The 21202-nt window shown below is 38.7% G+C and overlaps 1 protein-coding gene across 1 annotated transcript in view; it reads left to right on the top strand.

Moving 5' to 3' along the window:
• The window catches only part of KIF26B (kinesin family member 26B), a 295717-nt gene that overhangs the window by 107843 nt on the left and 166672 nt on the right, over positions 1-21202 (top strand). Inside the window, exon 4 of the mRNA XM_065680140.1 lies at positions 14142-14308. Within this exon, the coding sequence (XP_065536212.1) occupies positions 14142-14308 (167 nt within the window). The remainder of the gene's footprint in view (positions 1-14141; positions 14309-21202) is intronic.

Raw genomic sequence — 21202 nt, 5'->3', positions numbered from 1 at the left:
TATTTATAGACCCTAGTGAAGTGTGTTTTGTCAGTTTAGTTTATTGTGCACTGCTCCTTGGGGCAATGACTTTTTGTCTTTGTGTCCTGTGTAGAAGAAACTGTATATTCATTGTTGCTGGGTTAAAAAACAACAACAACAACAACAACAACCCTTTTGAAGGTTACTTAGGCTGACCTTTATAAAGAAGTAAAGGTAGCTATAAGACTTGACTGTATAATTTCATGCAATTTTCTTATGCTGATATTCTGTCGTAACCTTCTGACTTTTGAGTTTCAGGATCTTTTAAGTTTTACAAGCAGCTTGTTTTGTTTTTCTCTCCTGTCTCTTAGGCTGCAAACAGGAAAAGTGATCAGGATGTGTAAAATTCAAGAACTAAAAATTAGCAAATTTTAGTGGCAAAAATCAGGAAACAATAAGCCAACAGGGAGTCAGAAGTTAGGAAAACAAGAAGGTCCTTAGATGATATATAAATTGCAAGTCTGAGATAAATGTACCACAGGGACAGGCAATAATTTAATGGAAGTGGAAGAACACACTGCATGTGTACTGTGAACAAAGTTTTGCTGTGAAAGTATACACAAAGTGTACCTATGAGTAAAAAGTAAATAATTGGCAATATGTACTGTGTGCAGTGTGTTCTGAAATTTAATGTATTAGGTAGTAAGACACGTAAGACTTTGCATATGACTGTCTTTCACAGCCTTTCTCCTAGACAGGAAATGGCTGATACGAAGTCATTAAAGCTGTACGGAGTCTAGCCTTGTTTTGATCAGAGTTCTGTTTTACTGGAAAATAATCCTTGATGTATCAAGTGGTTATTATTTGTCCACCCAAAATTCTCATGGCAGGTTATACTGATGAACTTTGAAAGCATATTGTCTTTTGAGGAATGATTGCCGTTTGTTAATCCTGCGTATTATGGATGCTCAATTGTTCCCTCTCCTGCCTTTTCGGAAGGAGCTGTAGGGCACAACCAGACTAGAACCAATGTCCCTTCCTCTCTAATTTTCACTTTTTAGAACTGTATGTTGAACACAGAACAATATGTGCATGTCTGTAGTTTATATCTTCCAAATTGATCACTGAATTACTTTTAATTTTTGTTTTCAATCAGAAAAAAGTAAAGGAGTTATGTGTATCAGCATTGTCTAAGTTCAGTGGTGATGAGAAAATATTGTTCTTGATCTGACCTTATTTAGCTGGTCAGTGGAGATGGGGATTGGTATTAATTAGTCTGTAAGTGAATGTGCCCTAAATTCCAGCCAGAATAGGCAGCCAGCATACTTAAAGTTCTCAGCATACAAGGATCGTAAGGGGAAATGTGGGAATGTGATCTTCATACAGTAAAGCTGTTACAGCAAAGACAGATTATGATAGTTACTGCAGACCAAAATGCAGGTTACATATACGGGGCAAAGGTCATTGTGTGCACCTGAATTAAATGCTAAGTCAGCTTCAGCTAATGTAATGCTGATCTACAGCCTGGAAAACAATGCTTAGTTTGGATCTCTTCAAGACTTGCAAGTCAAAAATGCCAACTGAAACAAATAATTTTGATTGAAAACACGATAGAAGTTGCAGCAAATGAGAGGAGGCTGAACATGATTAGTTTGGGAAATAACATAGACTAGGAGTATGTGTAAAAACCAAGAATGTGTGGTGCTGTAAAAGGAAGATCCACCCCCTGCAGGAGAGTGCCAAAACAAGTCTGTAGCCTGATGCTCACGAATTGACCTCCGTGCCACTGAAAGGAGACCAGAACAGAGAGAGGCCTAGTTCCTAAGATTTACAATATGCACCAACAGAGCTTAATTTGATATTCAGTTGAGGATGTGCTTCTCCTGTTTTTTGCTTTCATTAGCTGAGAGGGCAGTAAATCTAGAGCTAACAGAAGACAACATAGCATATCTTGGCACCTAGTCAGCCTGTAGAATTTGCCACAGGCCTCCAAGTCAAATGCTTATAGCTGAGTGATTTTTATGATTGCTAATAACAGCTGTAGTTATGCAAACTAAGGTAATAAAGCAACCAAATTTATGCCTTGAGGCATTCACCTTCAAGGCCAGGAAGGAACTGTTTCTGTCTGGCTACTGGTCTCATTTGAAGGCTCTTCTGGCACCTTTTGAATTCTTTTCATGTATTCCTGTTAGAAATGACGGTTGTTGCTGTCATAAAATAATTTTAAAACCTCAGCAGGACATTTTTATTATTAACATGAAAGTAAGACAGGTGTTCATGTATTGTGACAGAGATTAGAAAGACCAACCTTGTTAAATTTATAGAGAGGTCACTCCTGCTGAGGTACAGCTTCTGCAGAACTGCCTGGGATTTTTTTTCCCTTTTTTCTTTAGCAACTGCATACTGACTCCTCTGGAAACGAGACAATTTCATGGCAGCTCACATTAGCACTGGTAACTGTGAAATTAGCTATTGCCATGTCTCCATGTTGGTGCCGTGAAAGAAGGAACACCTGCAAGGGGCTATTAATAGTAGGGAAAGAAAAGGGGAAGGCAGCTACACAAAGCCAAAGGGCAATGCAATTCAGCATGACTGTTACATTATGAGGTGGTGGATTAGGCTATGGTTTGTGCAATTCACTGCAAGGGTAGAAGTTTTCAGCATGGAATTTGAGGCTAAATGATGTTTCCCTGTGGGAGAAGGGGGACATGATATTGTTATGCTTTTGGACTTGACATGTCGGCTGGTGTCAAGATCTTGCAAGGTATTTGGATTGATGGTTTATGCCGTTGACTTCTGAAGTGAGTGTATCAACATCTCTGCCTGTGGGAATAAATTAAGAGTGTTTCCTAGGCAAAGGTAAGTCTGAGTTCTGAGCCTTTTCCATCTGAAATTCAGCCTCCTAAAAGCATTTTTCTTGCAACATTGCTTTGTTGGTACTTCTCTTGTTTTCACTTCTACACATCTTCAACGCATTTTTTGACCAATAGCCAATGTACTTTGAGCCGCACTGAACCCTTCTGAACACATAGTGTAACTTTTGAGCAGCTCTGCATTAAACCTTGCATAATGGCTCCTATTCTGGCTGTCCTAGCCTAATCTAAGTTGTAGGACTAGGAGACATGATCAGCTTGATAACTTTTTAGCAAGCTTACTAATACATGGTAACTGTGAATGCGTGTTCATATTTTATAGAAAATTCAAGATAATTTAACTTGGATTCTCTGACTTAGCTCTAGAAAAGCAATTGTAAGATAAATCATTATTACCTTGCCTTTGCCACAGGCTGTGTGTGCATGTGGACAGCTGTTATGACTCAGCACAGCAACTTTTATTCTGTGCCTGAGCCCTTGTAACCCCATACAATGTCAGTTAGTCAGCATCTGGTAAGAAAATTGGCTCCTAGACAGGATTTCAATTGATGAGTTGAATGGTTCACCTGAAAATGTGTGACTTCAGTGACTTTTAATTTCATTGTGAGCATTTAAGCTGATAACATTCTAAGAACTAAATTTCATGCAGAAGACTGGGTATTTGCAGTTCTGAATACGTCCTGTGGAGTTGAGCCCAAACAAAGGAAGCTGTTTGATGATTTCTTCTTCAGGAATGAGAAAATTTTCTCTTTTTCAGATGCGAGATCTTAACTGGAATGCAGGTAATACACTGAAAGATGTGTGGTAGCATTTGTTAAGCTGAACTGAAAGTGAAGGGACATATCAGCTGAATGACTAGACACTAAGATCCGAACACAATGCTTCTTTTTTAAAGCTTTCTTTAACCTGCTGCCTGCAGGTTTCAGTGGGTTTTCAGAAGAGTAGTTGGAGCCTCAGACCTGTCTTAAGAGATGCAAATTTAACAAAGCATTCAGATGTGCACCTTAAGTTTTATTCCACTAAGGATGGATCAGGATATACAAGACTCTCCTCAAGAGTCCTTTCAGATGATGAGTTGTTAATATTTCATTGAGAGAGCAAAAGAGAAAGCTGTGTAAGTGGTATTAATAATCCTTGGTGTCAGAGGTTAACTTTTATTTGATAAGTATTTAAAAATGTACTTTTATGTGGAGATGGTTTAGGAAAGCCTATGGAAAAGTACACTCCAGAACAAATCCTCAAGCTTAGAATATTTGATGAGTTGAGAGAGATTTCTTACTTTCTCCCTCAAATTTCACAGGCTTCTATGTTTTTTGGTCCAAAACATGCCTGACTTCTAAGTGAGCTGACATTTACCTCCAAGCAGTCTTTTTGTATTTGTGCAAAAGTTCATGTCTCTTGCAAGATTCCTCCCTTTATAGAGTAGTCTTTAGTCTGAAGACTGATAGTTTTATGGCCTAACACCCAGAGAAAACAATTTGTTTTATTGTGGTATCTGCCAGCACTAATACAATTAAAGCTTTGGCAGCAGTTTATAGGAAAGTTAACATTCATTTGAGTTTTTGTTTTAATGGAGAAGCCCCTGAAATGGTACTTGTTTCTAAATAGATTCAAGGCATTTGCTATATCTGTGGGGGTCAAACCCAAGCACCTTTCCATGAGCAGCTGGGTAAGAGACCCATCAGATGTGTACTGATCTTATCCCCCCAAAAGGTCAGATCTTGAGGCTATTTTGTGTAGGGGCTGAATTTTCATTATGCCACATTTTTGTACAAGAATCATTGGAGGAATCTGTAAGCCTGTCAGATTTTTTTTTCATACTGGAAATGAAGGTGGTTTTCTTTCCTCATGGTCGAACTTGACCATATGTCTTTTAAATAAAGACTAATGATCCGGTTCATACACCTACGTGTGGAAAAACTAATGGTGTTTTTTACTCTTGGTAGCTATAGAAAGAGGTTGCTTTCTGGGTCAATAATGCCATTTAAGTTAAGCCCGCATGCTGACACACTCTGGTTGCTTCTAGAGCTGTTCTTGTCAACTGGCAAGTGAAAGGTCAGTGGCTTACAGATTGCTGTTTGTGATAGGGAAACAGCTACAGTAAGATTTGAACTTCTTATGATGGCTTGTTGCTGGCAGGTTAGTAACTGACCAGAGAAATGGAAGTTTGTTTTCATAACAAATATATTACTCCTTCACACGGTGAACTAGAGAGACTTGTGCCTCAGCTTCAAAATGCAGGCACTTCATGTAGCTGCTGCTGCATGTGTACAGACAGAAATCAGACGTGCTCATCTTTCATAGTCTGCATACACTCGTCACTGCTGCGCCAGTTAGTTTGGCACAATTAGCCCAGCTGCTGAGGTCTTAAAATGTAGCTGATGCAACAGAGGATTACAGTGAATCTGGATGTATGAAATCAACTTTAACTGAGTCGCACAAAAGTAAGGCCTTTTCTCTTGTAAAATGGTACTAATCTTATAGCAATGAAAAGTCATAGTAGAAAAAGATCCAATTAATTTCCAGCTGCACAGCTTTATGACGTGCATATATAAGATACACAGGCAATTTAGAGAATTCACAACTTTATAAAAGTAGGTTTAAAAAACCCCTGAAAGCTAGAGGCAGCCTCAGCTTTCCCACAGATTGCCATGTTGTTGTTGTCTTCTTGATGAGAAAGCAAGCAGTTTTATTGTGTTGCTGCACCTTATCTTTTTGCATTGTTGAAATGCCTAGACACACAAAATTGAGACCAGAACCTCTCTTTGCTGCTGTTCCTATTTTTCGTTTGGAGAATAAATAATGGAATATGCCAACTAGGAATCATAGAATGGTTTGGGTTGGAAGGGACCTTAAAGATCATCCAGTTACAACCTCCCTGCCATGGGCAGGGACATCTTCCACTAGACAAGGTTGCTCATGGATTATTTAGTTCAGGAGGGCAGTGGCAAACTAAGAAAAATGACTTCATTTCTAAGCCAAATCAAAATGAGCCTAGGTACTTTCACATCTGAATGGTGGAGGTTGCTTGGGAATGTGCATCAACTTCTGTTCACCAAGTTAGGTCTGTATGGGAATTTGTTGATCAAGTAAGTGAACAATTGTCATAGGCTTAATAGTGCAGTTCCTGTTTTATGATAAAGCTTTTGTTGTTGCCAGTGGTGTTCTTACTTGGTTTTGAGGAAAGTGCGCTCAAGAAGTAACTCAGGTTGTCAGGCGGTACTGTTGTGATGTATGGTTTTGGTTTTGTCTGTTTTGCTTTGCTTTTCAGTTCAAAAGCTAGGGCAACAACATGCACTGCGTGAATGCATGAAAGTAAGAGGGTGAATACTGGATGGCTGAAAGAATTGTGTTGTTATTTACAATGGAAAATATAGCATAAATAAAAAAAATCAGAATTACTCTTTTGTAAGGTAAAACTCTTAAGAGGAAGAATCAGAGGAAAATGTCTTACAGTAAAGAAATCCACCATTATTTGGATGTCTGATCAGCTGTTGGGTCAGCCTTTAAGTAGCTGATCTTAAGATATTCAGTGATTTGTTCTAAAATATTCCATTTAATGGCATTAGCTCTTGAGTGTGAAATGGAATGAACTGTTTCATAACAGCTTTGATGGGAGGATGTGCCTACATCTGGGCAACTGGAATTTCATCTGTGCTGAGGAGTGTGCTGGGTATGTGCTAAATAGCATCTTGTTTTTAGAGGGACATGGGAGATGCCTGCAACAGTCAAAGGTCATATTTCTTTTGGACAGCAGGAAGCTGGAGGTTGCAATTAAGCTCTAGGTGCTCTCATGGTAACTAAGTAATGTTTAAGTAAAAGTAGTTTATGCTAAATACAATCTGACTTTTCTTTGTGAAATACAAAGCATAATCAGCATTCTTGCCATCCCAGTGATTTGCCTATTGAAAACCCTCACTCTTTCTAAGGTGTGCTGTTTTGTGTTTAGACACAAATGATGTGCTGTTGTGGTAGCCCTTTCTGCTAGATCAGTATTTCAGATTTTGTGTGCAAATTTGAATAAAGCAGGAGCAAAGCGTGCCTGAGGAACCCCTAGAGTTTCAGTCCTCACGGTAAATAGTGAGTGGCCTTTGCTAGGCAGTATTAGGTACGTTTACATCCAAGAAAGAGCCTGAATGCAGCAGACATTATGCATGTCCTTTTTCAGCCTGTTCCTCATAGAACATATTCTTTTGACACGAAAGGACTATCAGGATTTGCTGTCTTGCTCTTGTTCGCACCGTGTCTTTATCAGCAGTTGCAGTGATCTTGAGCTATAGCAGCTTAGTATTCTGCTATAAGAGAAAAAGGTCACAATCAAATGGCAAGATGCTATGAGACTATGCCAGTGCCCTTAGCTACAGGAACTTGCTACTGTTTAAAAATCATTTTTTCTAAAGGTGGATTTTTTTCCTGAACAGTTCCTTAAATGTCACCTGCGTTGTAGTGAGGGATTAGTGACAGATGCAGAGTATGTCCTTGGTACTCTGGACTTATCAAATGGACTTATCAAATCCCTACCACTTTCAAGTTGCTCTCATTAAATGGTGTAATTGTTCCTTTTTGCTGTAGTAAGGATGCATTAAAATTAATTTGATAGTTGTGTTGGCAGCACAAGATTCATCTTTTGCTCTACCCCTTCACCCCCGATCCCCCATTTCATAGAATCATAGAATCAGAATAGTTTGAGTTAGAAGGGACCTTCAAAAGTCAGTTTAATGGTGGCTAAGTAAATTTCTACCAGATTTACCTCAAAACATTTAAAGCTGTGTTTAACAACAGTATCTGAAACTGACTCTTACGTATTTCCCGTTCCTATTTTCACATTCTGAGCTCTTCCAACAACACTCTCAAATCATGAAAATGAAATATAGTAAATGTCAAATTATCCACATTTCCAGTTTTTTTTTGGCACTGAACACAGTGGATCCCAGCTGTCACCTTGTCCTTTGAATGCTATGATACATAAATTTATGCTGCACAAAACTGTGTGCAGAACTTTCATGTTATGCAAAAGGAATGAAGTCAGTATTTCTAGAAGGGCTCAGATAAAATAGCCAAATTGTGCGAAGAGGATCTACTACTTACTGATACATTAACATGCTAAGAGATGCCTTCTGTATGTGAAGTAGAGCTCCAATACTTCCTTCGTTAATCCAAGAAGTCTCTTCAGCAGAGACCGCTCAGCTGATCTGTTTTCTGATGCTGCTGCCCATAGGCAAGTTACTGTAATTCTGCTGAAATTTGTAGTGGCTAGGAAGCACTACAGCTTACTGAACACTTAAGATTTTTTGTCTTGTCTGTATTCCACCATGCTGTCACATCAAATGTGAACTCCTATACGTTAAAGGAAGTGACAGATTGTTTTAATTTCAGTTTTCAAAACTAATTTGTAAATTGGAGTTCTTGTCTCAACCTGTAAGAATTGCTACAAGTAGGTCAAGCCCAGGAAAACCAGGGTCTCTTAGTGCTTGGGCAAGAGTTGATATTCTATGCATGTGTCAGAAGGACACATGAATGATGTACAATGAGATGCCTCTCCTAGTGCTTGTTTCATCATTCCCATAAACATGAAACCAGGCTCCTTTAGCCAAACAGGATGAATAACTTTATCTTGATATGACTGAAAGTAAACTGTGATGAGTCAAAGAGTTGGACAGAAGGTAAAAGATTATTATTTTAGAAGAGCCAGAACACCTTATTATGCATAATGGAAAACTTGAAATTAAGCTGTTAGGCTTGTGTTATAAGCAGGTTTGTAAGTATTTATGATGTTTTTGGTGGCTAAAGCTTTGAGAAAAGTATCCTTTATAGCTTCCCTCAGCTTACCTTTTAAAGGGGGGTCTTCAAGAAGAACCTTTTTCTCTGTTAATGTAGACATTTGCTGTCTAAAATAAACCAGGAAGTAATTTCATCAGTATTTACTGGTAGGAAAATTCAGAGCTGTTCTGAATCAAAAGTGGATTGCCAAAGAAGTCATTCATGAGTGTGTGTGTTTATGAAAGAGAGCTTTCTGCCTTAAGCAGCTTCTTGCTGGTGAGCTTCTCCCCTGAGATTAGGATCTCTGGACACTGAGGATTGCTTCATAGCAAATTTGAACACAGATTTGTACCTTGAATTTGGCTTCAAACATGGTTACATTTCATATATTTCTGTGTATCCAGTTCATTCATCAGTCATTGGCCAGATTTTGGGACGGCTCTTAAATGCTTCACTACATCCAGAGCAAAGGATGTTTCACATGTTTCAGAAATGCTAACTTCCATTTGTACAGTAATTTCAATTGGGTCCTCAGTCAGGAGCTTTAGAAACATTATTGAACTTGGCTGTAAAATACCCTTATGTAAATATGGTTAATCTCATACTGCATGATGGCAAATCTTATATGTAGGTGACTCTTTAACTGGAATAGGAAGAGAATTTTGCCTGATTCACACCTGTGGTTTAATTGCAGAGCCATCTTTTTCCTATGAAGTAAAGAATTTAAATCATGACTTATCACCAGCTCTTGCTATGTACTGTTAGAAAGCAGTGAAAGAGGAGCTTAATAGCTGCCTTGCTTTTATGAGACAGGATAAAAAAAGAGCCTTGGGAGGGATATTTGTCTTGTTCAGTGTGCACTTAAAGGGTTTTTATTGAGGCATGAAAGGTTGCATTGTTCCATGCTTTGTTTTCTTGTTGCTTTTCCAGGCAGTGATGAGCTGCCAACAATTCAATAAAGGAATTTCTCAAAGTATATCCTATTAACCTTAAGCCTCATGTATATACTATGTGGGTACTCACAGAAGAGAAGGGAAAATGAGTTGAGGAATTGATTCTTCTTTTCCTCTTAAATCCAGGAGAGTTACTACTCTCTTACTAGTAGTAGTGAGAGAGACAGTGACATTGAAGAGGCAGATCTACATGAACTGTACTTGCCAGGCATATGTTTTTGGAGGGGGAAAAAAAGAAAAAAGAAGCCCAAATTTGTTAATGTTCAAAGTGTAACTTTCAGCTGTGTCGCTTGAACTGGGATGGGGAAAGAGAGAAATTCTCTAAGAGCTATGGAAACCTCTGTTGTGAGTATTTTTAAGCTTGGTACATCCTGGTGCCATTACTCAAGTTTGTGTATGTGTAAATTTCAGCAACCGGTGTCAGAGGAGGAAGGGATAATTTAGTGCTGTGATTCAAGGACAGAGTAAATGAGATGGTAAGATTACCTCCAAAGCCCACTCTTCAGTTTGGTATAATAGTTTAAATGATTTCTATGCTCTCCAGTCTATGAGGCAAAAGAAATAAGTGTAATCGAACTGTCTTGAATTCAGTAATCTCTGGATATATGATTAATCTGGACTTCTTTCTGCCCCCTACTTCTATTGAACTCTGGGAATAGATGAGCATTTAATAGTCAAATGTCATGGGCATGTGTCTAGTGAGGTACTCAGCCTGTGGATTGACCCAGGTGAACAAATTTATACAGTATAAACAATACTTTGATAAGTACTGGATGCAAAAATGGTTCTCAGCCTGGCCCAGAATTTGGTGTAGCACTGTCTTTGCCCTTCATCTCCGCTAGCTGCATGACCAAAGGACAAGTCCATAATTAAATATCAAGTTCTAGTTTGTTGTCCTATTCTTGCTTATATATAAGATAGCAACAAAGTGACTTGAGGAAACTGTTCATGCAAAGCCTGATGTTTTGTTTGATGTTATGAGTGCCGCAGTATCACAAGGTACTTCTGTGTGCTTTTACCTGTATAATAATATCTAGTGATGTTGCAGGCATCCTAGATAAGTGATAGCAGAATGTTTGAAATTTAGGGAAGTATTTCAGCTTTCATTGCTTCTGGAGACAAAAAATCCTGCATTACCAGACAAAGTAAGCAAGTGCTGAGGCTGGAAACCATTTCTAGATTAGTTGGTCCTGGACTGTTGCTTAAGCAAGTTCTTTTCTTGTCGTAATTTGTCTATATCTTGTGTTAGGTAAAGTGTGTTCCCATTTTGGTATCCTTGTGATATGCTGTCAGCTAGGAAGTGTCCCTGCTGAGGCAAACAGTAAATCAGTGGAGCCTTAGAACAGACCGTATATGCATTTGGAAATTTTGTTATGAGAGAGTTCACACTGAGAAACGGATTTTTGGCCAGGAGGTGTTCCAGCATGGGTAAGGAAAGCAGGCATAATGTTTTCCTGGACCCTCAGGATCAAGAGGGTGCTTAACAAGCCCAACAAACCCCATTATGAATGTCCATCCAGGGCAACGGGGAGGACCCTCCGACATGGCTGTTTACAGTGGAATGCTGCATTTCACAGATAATACATCAATATCAGTGTCAACAGTAACTTCCTGTTTTGTGCAACAAAGCAAGCTGTGTGAATGAGCAGGAGGGAGAGCTGCTGCCTCTCCAGCAGGCTCTGGTGGTCAGTACCATATGGATGTTTTGTAGCTTTCGATTTGAGCAGCTGACCATCCCTGTAATACTTGGACTGTTGTGCAGGACACGTGACAAAATAGCAGTACTACTGAAAAGCCTGCATTTATATAGAAACAATCCATTCTGCATCTGTTCATGGTATATGCAATTCCTAAAGTGAGAATTATTTATTTCTCTTTTCTCTCTGTCCTATGGATATTGTGGTACTTTGTAAATACAGAATCTGTAAATATGTTTGGTTATTTCCAGTTTCTTCTTCAGTTCCTTTACATTATAAGAAAATTTGACCTAAATACAGGCATTTTAAGATCTTCATCCCCATTTATTAAAAAGCATTAACATTCTGTTTGCTGACTAAAATCTATTTCTCCCTGAGTGTGTAGGTGAGGCAGAAATTGTTTATATTTTTATCTTTCTAAAAGAATCTGTATCTAAAAGAATGTCTCTTTTTTGATAAGTATTTGATTATTTTGAAGTGCTTTTATTTAAGAATTAGTTATGCAAAACCTTGTGAACTCATCTAATCAGCTTTTGGGGAAGCTTGAGAGTAATTATACCTTTCACACAATGCCCACAATCAGTTTGAGGCTTTTTACTGCTCTGTTTGCTCTGTGCTGTTCACATTAATAGGACTTGTGGATATGGGTGTGGATGACCTGAAAGTCTCTATAACCACACAAACTGTTCAGTTACTGCTTTTGTGCCCATGTTATGGTGGATGTTTTCTGGATGTCCCAAACACTAAGACATGCATGTCCTTTCCTGTTTTGCAGTCAGCTGAAATGCTTCAAGCCCCCCCCCACCATCTTGCAGCTTTAGGGGATTTGCTGACACCAATAGAAGTGTGCTGCACTGGCTGTGGAAATTTGTATTTGGAGCTGCAAATTTTTATTTGGCAGGAGACAGGGAGGTTATAATTGCAGCTGAGATTGCAGTTGAGATAAGTCAACTCATCAACTTTTAAACTGCTGTCAGGTTGCCATCGAAGTAAGTAACTCTTCCTGGTTACATTGTCAGCAATAACAATTAATGATGATCCATCCCTGATTTCGGCTATGTGAATTGGATGGACTGAGACAAGGTTAGGTTTGTACGTGTACTCTGCTCTGAAGAGAGAGCTTTTTAACTGTCTGCTTAGCGGTCCCCAACATGGTAGATGATAAAATTCGTCTCAGGCTAATTTGAGGGGATAGGGCAGAATCTTGTGCCAGTTCATTGCAAATCTAAATAGCTGAGTTAGTAAAAGCTACAGAAAATTGGAGGAGTTACTGTTTAGTGAATTCAAGTGTATTGGATGCCCCAAGTGGACATACGTAGGTTAACAGAATACTGAAGAGCAAATATCTGCCTGCATGCTGGAAATTTAGGGGATGTCCTGGCAGCTAGCCTAAATTCCTGTTTAACAGTAGTACAAGATGATTTAAGTCCAGAATTTCAACTACAGTGTTCTGAAAGCACTGCTCTTTCAGTCAGTACATTAGAAGGGCTCAACGTGTGACTAACATGGTAGGGGTGCTTTCAGCAGTTTTACTGGTTCCTCGAGAAATAAACTGGCTAGTTCAGCATTCCTGTTCTTGAAGTATTATAGCTGATTGGCCTAAAAAATATATATGTAAAATTAGAATAAACACTTTGATTATCTTTTTAGCCATAGTAGAATGGGTAACAGTTCTCTATAAAATAAACAGAGATGGCTTGATAGTTGGTCTAAAAAATGCTGCCATATCACGTCTTTTCCTCTCCTACATACAAATCACAGGTCCTCAACTTTGCCTTAATAACTGAAATGTTTAACAGCTGAAATAAAGGAAGCCTAAGTGGAAAAATAACTACAGGACGATCTTGAGTACTTTCTTGGAATGCCTCACAAAGATATTCTGTTGCTAATGTGGTAACAAGGGTAGGCAGGAGAACTGAAATTGAACAGGTGAGAGAATGGTTCTTGCGAACTTTTTGCAGCAGAAAGGAAGCTATGCCTTTGACACTTGCTAGCCATTATTTGGGAGGCTTCTTTTAGGCATATATTGCAATTCTGTGACATGCACAGGTGAAGAAAAGCTATTTGTGGTTAAAACGAGGGAAGGAAGAAAGGGAAGTTGTTACGAATTACATGAAGTACAGTAGGTGACATCACACCACTGTAAGTTTATGCAGATGTAATAGTCAAGAAACTAAGAGCATAATTTTGAGGAGGTGTTTCAACAGGGCCAACCCAGCTTTCTGTAAAGTCAATAAAGATATTTCAGTTAATTTGAGGAGAGCTGTGTCAAGTCTGGTTGAACTTCACTTCTTCTCCCAGAAAATGAAAGGCCAATATGAGACTTCCTAACATGGGGAAAAATGTTAAATGGGCCATCAGAAGAACGAAATCGTGGGGTGCTTAAAACCTTATCAGAAAGCCAATGAAGGTGAGTGGTAATGATCCCAATTTTCCAGAGAGATGATAGTCTGGGATCACAAAGGATTCCTTCCTGTGCTGCATGCTGGCTTTTCGAGGTCAACAAAAATGATTTGCTATTTTACAAAGACAAAAAGATATATTTTTTTCCCCTGAAATAAAATAGAAATATCTTATACATTTCTAAGCTGTCCATCTTGTACCCTGAGGTAAAACCAAGTAAGTATTATGGTTTACTCTTTCTTTTCCATATGAATGAAAAGCCATAGACATTAGTAACTGGATGAATTTATCCCATTAGTTTTAATGCAGGCAAGGTTAGAGCTGAGCCAAAGTGCTGTAATGTGACAGGCGCAATAAACTTGTTCGCAGAGCAGCAAGATGTAGTGAATGAAGTGCCTCTCTCACTCCATACACAACCCAGAGGCACCTCGGGATGAAGAGGGGTCAGCTAGTGAGCTCTAGATGATGACATTTTTGTTTTTTTCTGTCTTCAGATATCTCAGCTTATGACAGAGACTAGTCGAGAGGGCCTGACTGAAGCCGCATTGAACCGCTACAATGCAGATAAACCTTCCTTGTACAGCTTCCCTGCTTCCCAGAGCACATATGTTGCCAGTGAAGTATCCACAGGCACCTCGGTGGCAGCATCATTTTTTGCCAGGTAAGAGAGATATATGAGATTTTCCTTCTCTGGAAACATAATGTCTTTCAAAGAAGATGATTCTCTAGTGAAGACAGACTACAGCACACATGTTAAAACATGGCTATAGATCACAGACTTGTAGGAATTACTAGAATTGCCATGAAAATGTTGTTTAATCAACCTGTATGCATTTGTCTGTAAGATGGGGATGATGCTTCTATCCTCTTCTGTAAGATCGCTCTTAAATTCTTGATTTGGTTTCAAATGTGATTGCACTCACAGAATAATACCTGATTTAGTGATATTTTTAGAGGGGTGTATCCCTGAATGAGAAGGGCCTATCCAAGTAATTTCCTCGGAGAAGCAATTCATTGCAGAGCTAACTAGAGGTGGATAGTTCTGTTTGGTGGGCAACCTTCAGGTTTCTTTACTGAATTTTACTTCCATCTAGGGAAATTTTCAAGATTTCCACTTTCAGACTGAAAAGCTAAGGTTTCTGATGTCAGTTTCTGTCCCTGTCCTGCTGTTGAATCGTAAACAGAGAGAGGCTGAGAGTGTAAACTCAGCCTCAGATCACTTTTCTGTTGGATAGTCAGCCAATGTTTCAAAAAAATTTGACGAGATAAAGTTTCATTAAAAAAATCTTATGGCTGTATTAGTTCGTCAGCAAAAGTGGTTTGTGAAATGGGCATAACAGCTAATAAGTCAAATATCTATTATCAACAAGGAAATATTTTTCTGCACAGAATTATGCTCTTTGCAGGACATAATCTTTTTAGCCTAGATGAACCCCTACATACCTGACAAAGTTGAAATTATCTTTGTCTTCTAATGTTTTTTGATAATTGGGAGATTGACTTGGGAACAGTTGTGGAAGTAATGAAATAACAAGCGAATAAACTATTTTTACAGCACTTCCAGTCCAATTTACTGAGAGATCTGAATTTCAAAACATGGAATGAACTTTTGACTGAATGCCTCAAGCATATTCAGATTAAGTTCCTACCCTTGAGAGAGCCAACTATTAGTAATTCCACATGATTCTATTTTATTTTAAAGGTAACTGGAAAAGTTATAAAGGTGCTGGGCTCTGTAAATCTGGAAATATTTTCCTCTCCTGTTTTTCCCTCACAAACATAAGGGCTGCATATGTTCAATGAGTGTCACACAAGCGAATCTTGTAAAAGTATGAAGAGTAGGATTTTAAAAGACCCAGTGAATATTGTTTGGGGCAGCTCTGCCAGTTTTTCTTTACCAGTGTGATGTTGCAATAGCAAATGTGAATAATGACTGTGGTCTTGATTTGCTGCAGGCAGTTCAAATTTGCTGAATGTACTCATATGGTAATATCTAACGAGAGTGCAGATTGGGATTAGCACATATTTTAGCATGAATTTATTTAAAAAGATGGCTTAACTAATTTGTTTTTCATTGTTTCAGTGTTTTATGCTGGGGGAGATCATTTGCTCGTAATACACTCTGCTGAAATGTAGGAAATTAATTAAATTTATTAAAAATCCCTAGTGTAAATCACAGCATTTTAAGTAGAACTCTGTTAGTTTCTGATGGTGTGAATTGTTAGGTATGCTTGGCCCAGCAGAGTTCTCATGTTTAGGCTGTTTATTTTTAAACTGTATATAGCAAGACAAAAATGTCTGGTTTAGTTTTGGGGTATTGCATAATTAGAGTAACATCACTTACATAAGTCAGTTTTGTGTTGGACTTCAAGTTACATCATGTGCTGACAGTTCAAGCAGCAAATCCAAGTCGGTTGTGCACTGCTTGACCTTTTAACAGGAAAATCCGCAACTTGTTTTCAAAAACGTGGATTTCTCATTAATTTTTGTTTTGCCTGTTATGTGTCTATTTTCATTTTTGTAAAGTTGAGGTATGAAGTGTAAAAACCCACATGTGTGTGCTATAAAATACAAAGTAGAAGGTAGTGCTTGTCAACTCATTAACATGGTACGCTGTTTACAGCATTCATACAGTCATTCATACCAGGCATATGAATTCTGAACTTTTGTTTTACCTGATTGTATGTGGCACATTGAGTAGTGACTACCAGCTATGCCTGTTTTTTCTGAATGTGTGTCACATAGCGATGTTAATGGTCAGCATGTAAGGAATTATTACACAGCCAGTGAAATTTGCTAATGTGAAGCTGAAGTTGGAAGTAGAAAATATTCTTTTGAAATCTTAATAATATCCTACAGTATTTTGTTCTACGTTCCCTAACAAGCAAAGCAAACCTCAGATATAAAAGTCATCCATCACCAGCAAAAAACCCAATTAACTAAAATACTAGAATATGGAGGAAATGTCAAGGCATCCATGGTAACTTGTGGTTGTAATTACTTGAGAAACATCAGCAGTGGAATACTGGGAGCTCATAATTTTTCTGTTCTTGGGAACTTCTAGTCCAAGAGTGACACTTACTTGACTAGCCTACAGCTAGTACTGAGCCATGGAGACGTGTCTGAAGGCCACACTGACGCTTAAATCTTTTGAAAAGCCAGGAGACTTCTCAGTTGTCTCAATACTTGACTGTTATGTTTCACGATCTATAGCTGGCAGACTTCCAAGGCAGCTAAAAGGGACACAGCTTTTGTGAATTGTCATTTGTCAGGATATCGCTGCAAGAGAACTTATGATATGTCAGGATCCCATGGGATGGACAGTATGTGAATGTTTTAAAGGATCAAACACTGAAAACTGTCCAAAGTGCTCTGCTGGTAGGCTTATGAATATTAGATGACAGAGGTATGAATAATGTATTCCTAATGGTGATTCTGACACAGAAACTGAGTTCAATTGATTGTACTTTCAATGACAAGCACCAGATTTGCCTTTCTGTTCAGCGCTATCAATCATTTTTGTCTCGGATATCTGCCAGTCTATGCTAATTTAGCATCATCTTGCTTGTTACTGGTACACATTTGTGATAAAATGAATGCGTGTAGTGAATGTGACATAATGGTTAGATTCTTCACACAAAAATAATCATTTGCAGAGCATTTTAGGTTTTTCACATTAGTTAGCATTTGCCTCTAGTTTGGGTCTGTCATAAGAAGCATTGCAGTTTTTGGCCATCAGAGTCTCAGGTGTACTAGCCTCTTGCCTTGTGTCCTTCTGTTGCTTATTTCTCTGAAGTCTCTGTAAAGCTGTAGGAGGCCAAAGGACATTGTTCTAACCTTGTTCCCACCTGTGCCCTTCTGAATAAAACTCTGTTGTGACTGGGCTGTAGAGTTTCAATAGTCTCTCAAAGGGTGGTAGCATGGTGTAGGTACTAAAAGACAAATTTGATCAGGACCTTTCCATTGTCCTTACAATACCTAAAGGTTTTGGATCTTGGTACTGTTCCTTGTTTGCCATGTCACAGTAAGGTTGCTTTCTTGAAGAGGAAAAGCTTTCACTGTGTCAGGAGAAAGGAGGACTGTAAAAGCTCATTTCACTTTTGACCTGAAAAAAGGTAAAAGTTTTTGAGAATGAGGTATTTTTTAATGGCAGTTTTCAAAGTTGTTTTCTGTTGTTGATCAGGAAGTGTAACAGTGTATCTTGAACAAAAGCCCGCCTCAGTCTGAAATCAAATATAATCATGTTTGGATTAATTGAGCCTAAAGGGAATATTGCCACAGAAAAAAATTATGGACTCAGTCAGAGATCAATATGATCAGACAAAAGCTGTTTAATACAAAGCATCTATCCTTTTTATACCGTCGTCCGCATCTGCTTACAATAGCTTGCTGTAGTATAATTAGATAGATACATCTTCAATAGCTTGCTGTATTATAAATGGATACATATACAATAGCTTAGTATATTATGCTTTGATACATATTCTTGCAGCATACAGTAACTAATATACAATTGATCAAATAAGCGTATGGGAACTTAACTTTTAAGACTTGCTAACAGTTCTCTATTTTGTATTTTAGCACATTCCAGTTTCTTCTTATCTCGCTTGCACCGTTACTTTTGCTTCCTTACCCACATCCTCCTTCATCCTCGATTCATGTCAAACTCCACGTAGGCACTTGCTGACTTGGGAAACGTGGCCATTCTTTGCTAAAAATCCATCCACAGAATATGGATAATCTCAAAAGTAGACTGAAAAATCTGTTCTAGGGATCATTTTCCATGTCTTTAAACAGCTTAAATGCTAAGTAGGGCCACACAATGCTACTGTTGTAAGATGTAACAAGGCATATTTTTCAAACGAAGCACAGAAATGTCCAGACATTTTAAAAAGTTATTTTGAGACAAAATAATAGAATTACAGTGAGGTTTGGGTTGGAAAGGACCTTAAAGATCATCAAGTTCCAACCCCCGCCATGGGCAGGATCACCTTCCACTAGACCAGATTGCTTATAGCCCATCCAACGTGGCCTTGAACAATGCCAGTGATGTGGCAGCCACACCTTCTCTGGGCAGAGTTCCAGTTCCAGTTGCCCACCCTCCCAGTAAAGACCTTTTTTCTAATATCTAATTTAAATCTACCCTCTTTCAGCTTAAAACCATTCCCTCTTATCCCATCACTAACTGCCCTTCTAAAAAGCCCCTCTCCAGATTTCTTGTAGGCTCCCTTTAAGTACTGGAAGGCGTGAAATATAGACACAATGTGATTTTGATATTGTGGACCACTGAAGTAGGAAGGTCTAATAGTAACTTAAGAGGATTGAAGGATTCCTTCAATATGATGGCCCTAGACTTTGTATTGGGAGTTTGGTTGTTGCATTTAAACTGTATGAAGCCACAAACCAGCTTAACAGTTCATGTTTGAATAAGCTGCGAAACTCAATTGGTTACACAGAATTTGACATGCAATTCTGTTTCCTGGAACTGGAAGAAAACCAGGCAAATAGAAAACCTTAGCTTCATGTGTAACTGACATGTAGCTTCTTGACATGGGTTGAGCTCTAGTTACAGTTGCTTCTGTTCTTGGAAAAACCGCTGATAGCCCTTTCTATACTAATTCCCCATCCCTGTGTGATTTGGCAGCTGGGAGAGGAGGAGGTGAGGTAGTTAGTGCCTTACTGCCAAGGAGTATTGTGAATGTTGTGTTCAAAACACTGCTGAATGCTCCACAGAGCATTCCACTTATGGGAATCCTTTGCGAATCTTTTCTAAAAATATGGAACATATTGCAGGAACTATGAAGCTTATATGAGGACACTATTTGTGGGACTCTTGTGTTAAAGCCAATGTGCTGTTTTGATGACTTAGTACTCTAAGGAATTTCATGCCTTGCTGTTTTTCACACACACATGGTAAACTATCATCTTATCATATAACTTTACATGTTTGTCGTTCTTCCTTAGAGGTGCAATATTATGTGATTTCTGTTGAAACTTAAAGGAAGTAGTTAATCTGTACCATCTTTCTGCTTATGGGGAAAAATTGTTGAAGATCAAAGACTTAGAATCCGGGAACACCAGGGCTTTTCCTTATAGACTGTGTACTAATCATACCATTTTAAGGTCCTGGCTTGAATTTTTCAGAGATCTGGGACAAATTCACAAAAATGAACTTTTCCTAGCATTGCAGCAGAGGGTTTGTTGGAACTTGTGCAGCAAACCCAGATAAGGAAGTGAGGCAGCAGTTAGAAGAGAAGGAAATGGGTTGGAGTGGGTATTCCAGTACCACAGAGCCCAGCTTTGTCTTGGGAAGCTCCATGGGAGAAAAACTTGCTTTGAGTCAGTAGTCCAGCTGTAACTGGTGTAGCTGAAGCATTACACTAGCAGATGTGGAGTCAGGTCACGAATCTGTTCCTGATACTCCGGTAACTTGTGCAGGTGCACAGCAGGCTGTTCTGGCACACCCAGGGTGTTGGTGCTGCTGAGGCCTGACATGCTGTCAGGAAAGAGCCTGTGAACATTGCCAGAGAGTGAAAGCTGCTTGTCCTGTGCTCTGTGCCTTTCTGAAGAGAGCTCTGTTGAAGTTTTGAATGGTTTTAAACAAGTTACTCTGATGACAGTGTTTCTTCATGCTGAAGAGTGGTGGACCTAACTACTCTTTCAAGCCATGCAGTGGTTCTCTGGTTTAGGCACTGCTTGAGAAGTCCTTGATGTCAAATAGTGGTGACCTCAACATCCGTAAGAGAAAAATATTTTCTGAGACTTAGGTGAAAACATATTTTGGTTTCTTGCTGTCTAAAGTATGCAGAACCTAACAGGATTTTCTTTCATTAGCTGAGCGAACCAAATGTAACGGTTAAATTGTGGTCAGTCTCTCAGACATTTTAAAGAACTACATATTAACAACTCTGATTAGAATTTCTGCTCTTTTCTTTCATCCTTCTTATATACTGCATAAGAAATACGTAAAAAGAACTATGTTACAATAAAAGAGCCGTACACTGTCTTTCAGTAGGAATGCTGTCGGTAAGTTTTAAAACATTTGTAAATAATTTTCACAAATATTTCTACCTTCAAAACCTGTCTTGGGACTGACTACTAGGGTAAATTTCAATAACAATGGTCTCAGTCAACTTGAAAGGCCATGAAACAAATATTTAAAATCGGCACCTAGGTTTGAGTACACAACTTCAGGGGCTGTTTTTTCATACTTGCTCCAATTTAATCAGAAATGTAGGTTAGTGTTCGTAGTCACTGCTTTTCTGTGCTCCTCATTGCTGTGAAAGCCCAAACAGGCCATTTCCACTTCATGTTATTGGTGTTATTTCATGTGTATAAAGTAAATGCCAATTAAAAGGGAATCTTGACTCTTCTGAAGTGAAAGATGGCTAGCAGTTGGCACATAAAGGATACTCTTTTTCTATGGTTCAATGTAAACAAACAAAAAATGTCCTGACAGGAAAGACTGTGCCAGCTACATGCAAGAATAGCCAGTGTCTAGTAGTGGAGGCAATGATCTGATGCACAATAAAATCATTAAGACTTAAGTGCTGCA

The sequence above is a fragment of the Lathamus discolor genome, chromosome 5 (genome assembly GCF_037157495.1).
Source record: "Lathamus discolor isolate bLatDis1 chromosome 5, bLatDis1.hap1, whole genome shotgun sequence".
NCBI lineage: Eukaryota > Metazoa > Chordata > Aves > Psittaciformes > Psittacidae > Lathamus > Lathamus discolor.
This window is presented reverse-complemented; position numbering and strand designations above follow the sequence as displayed.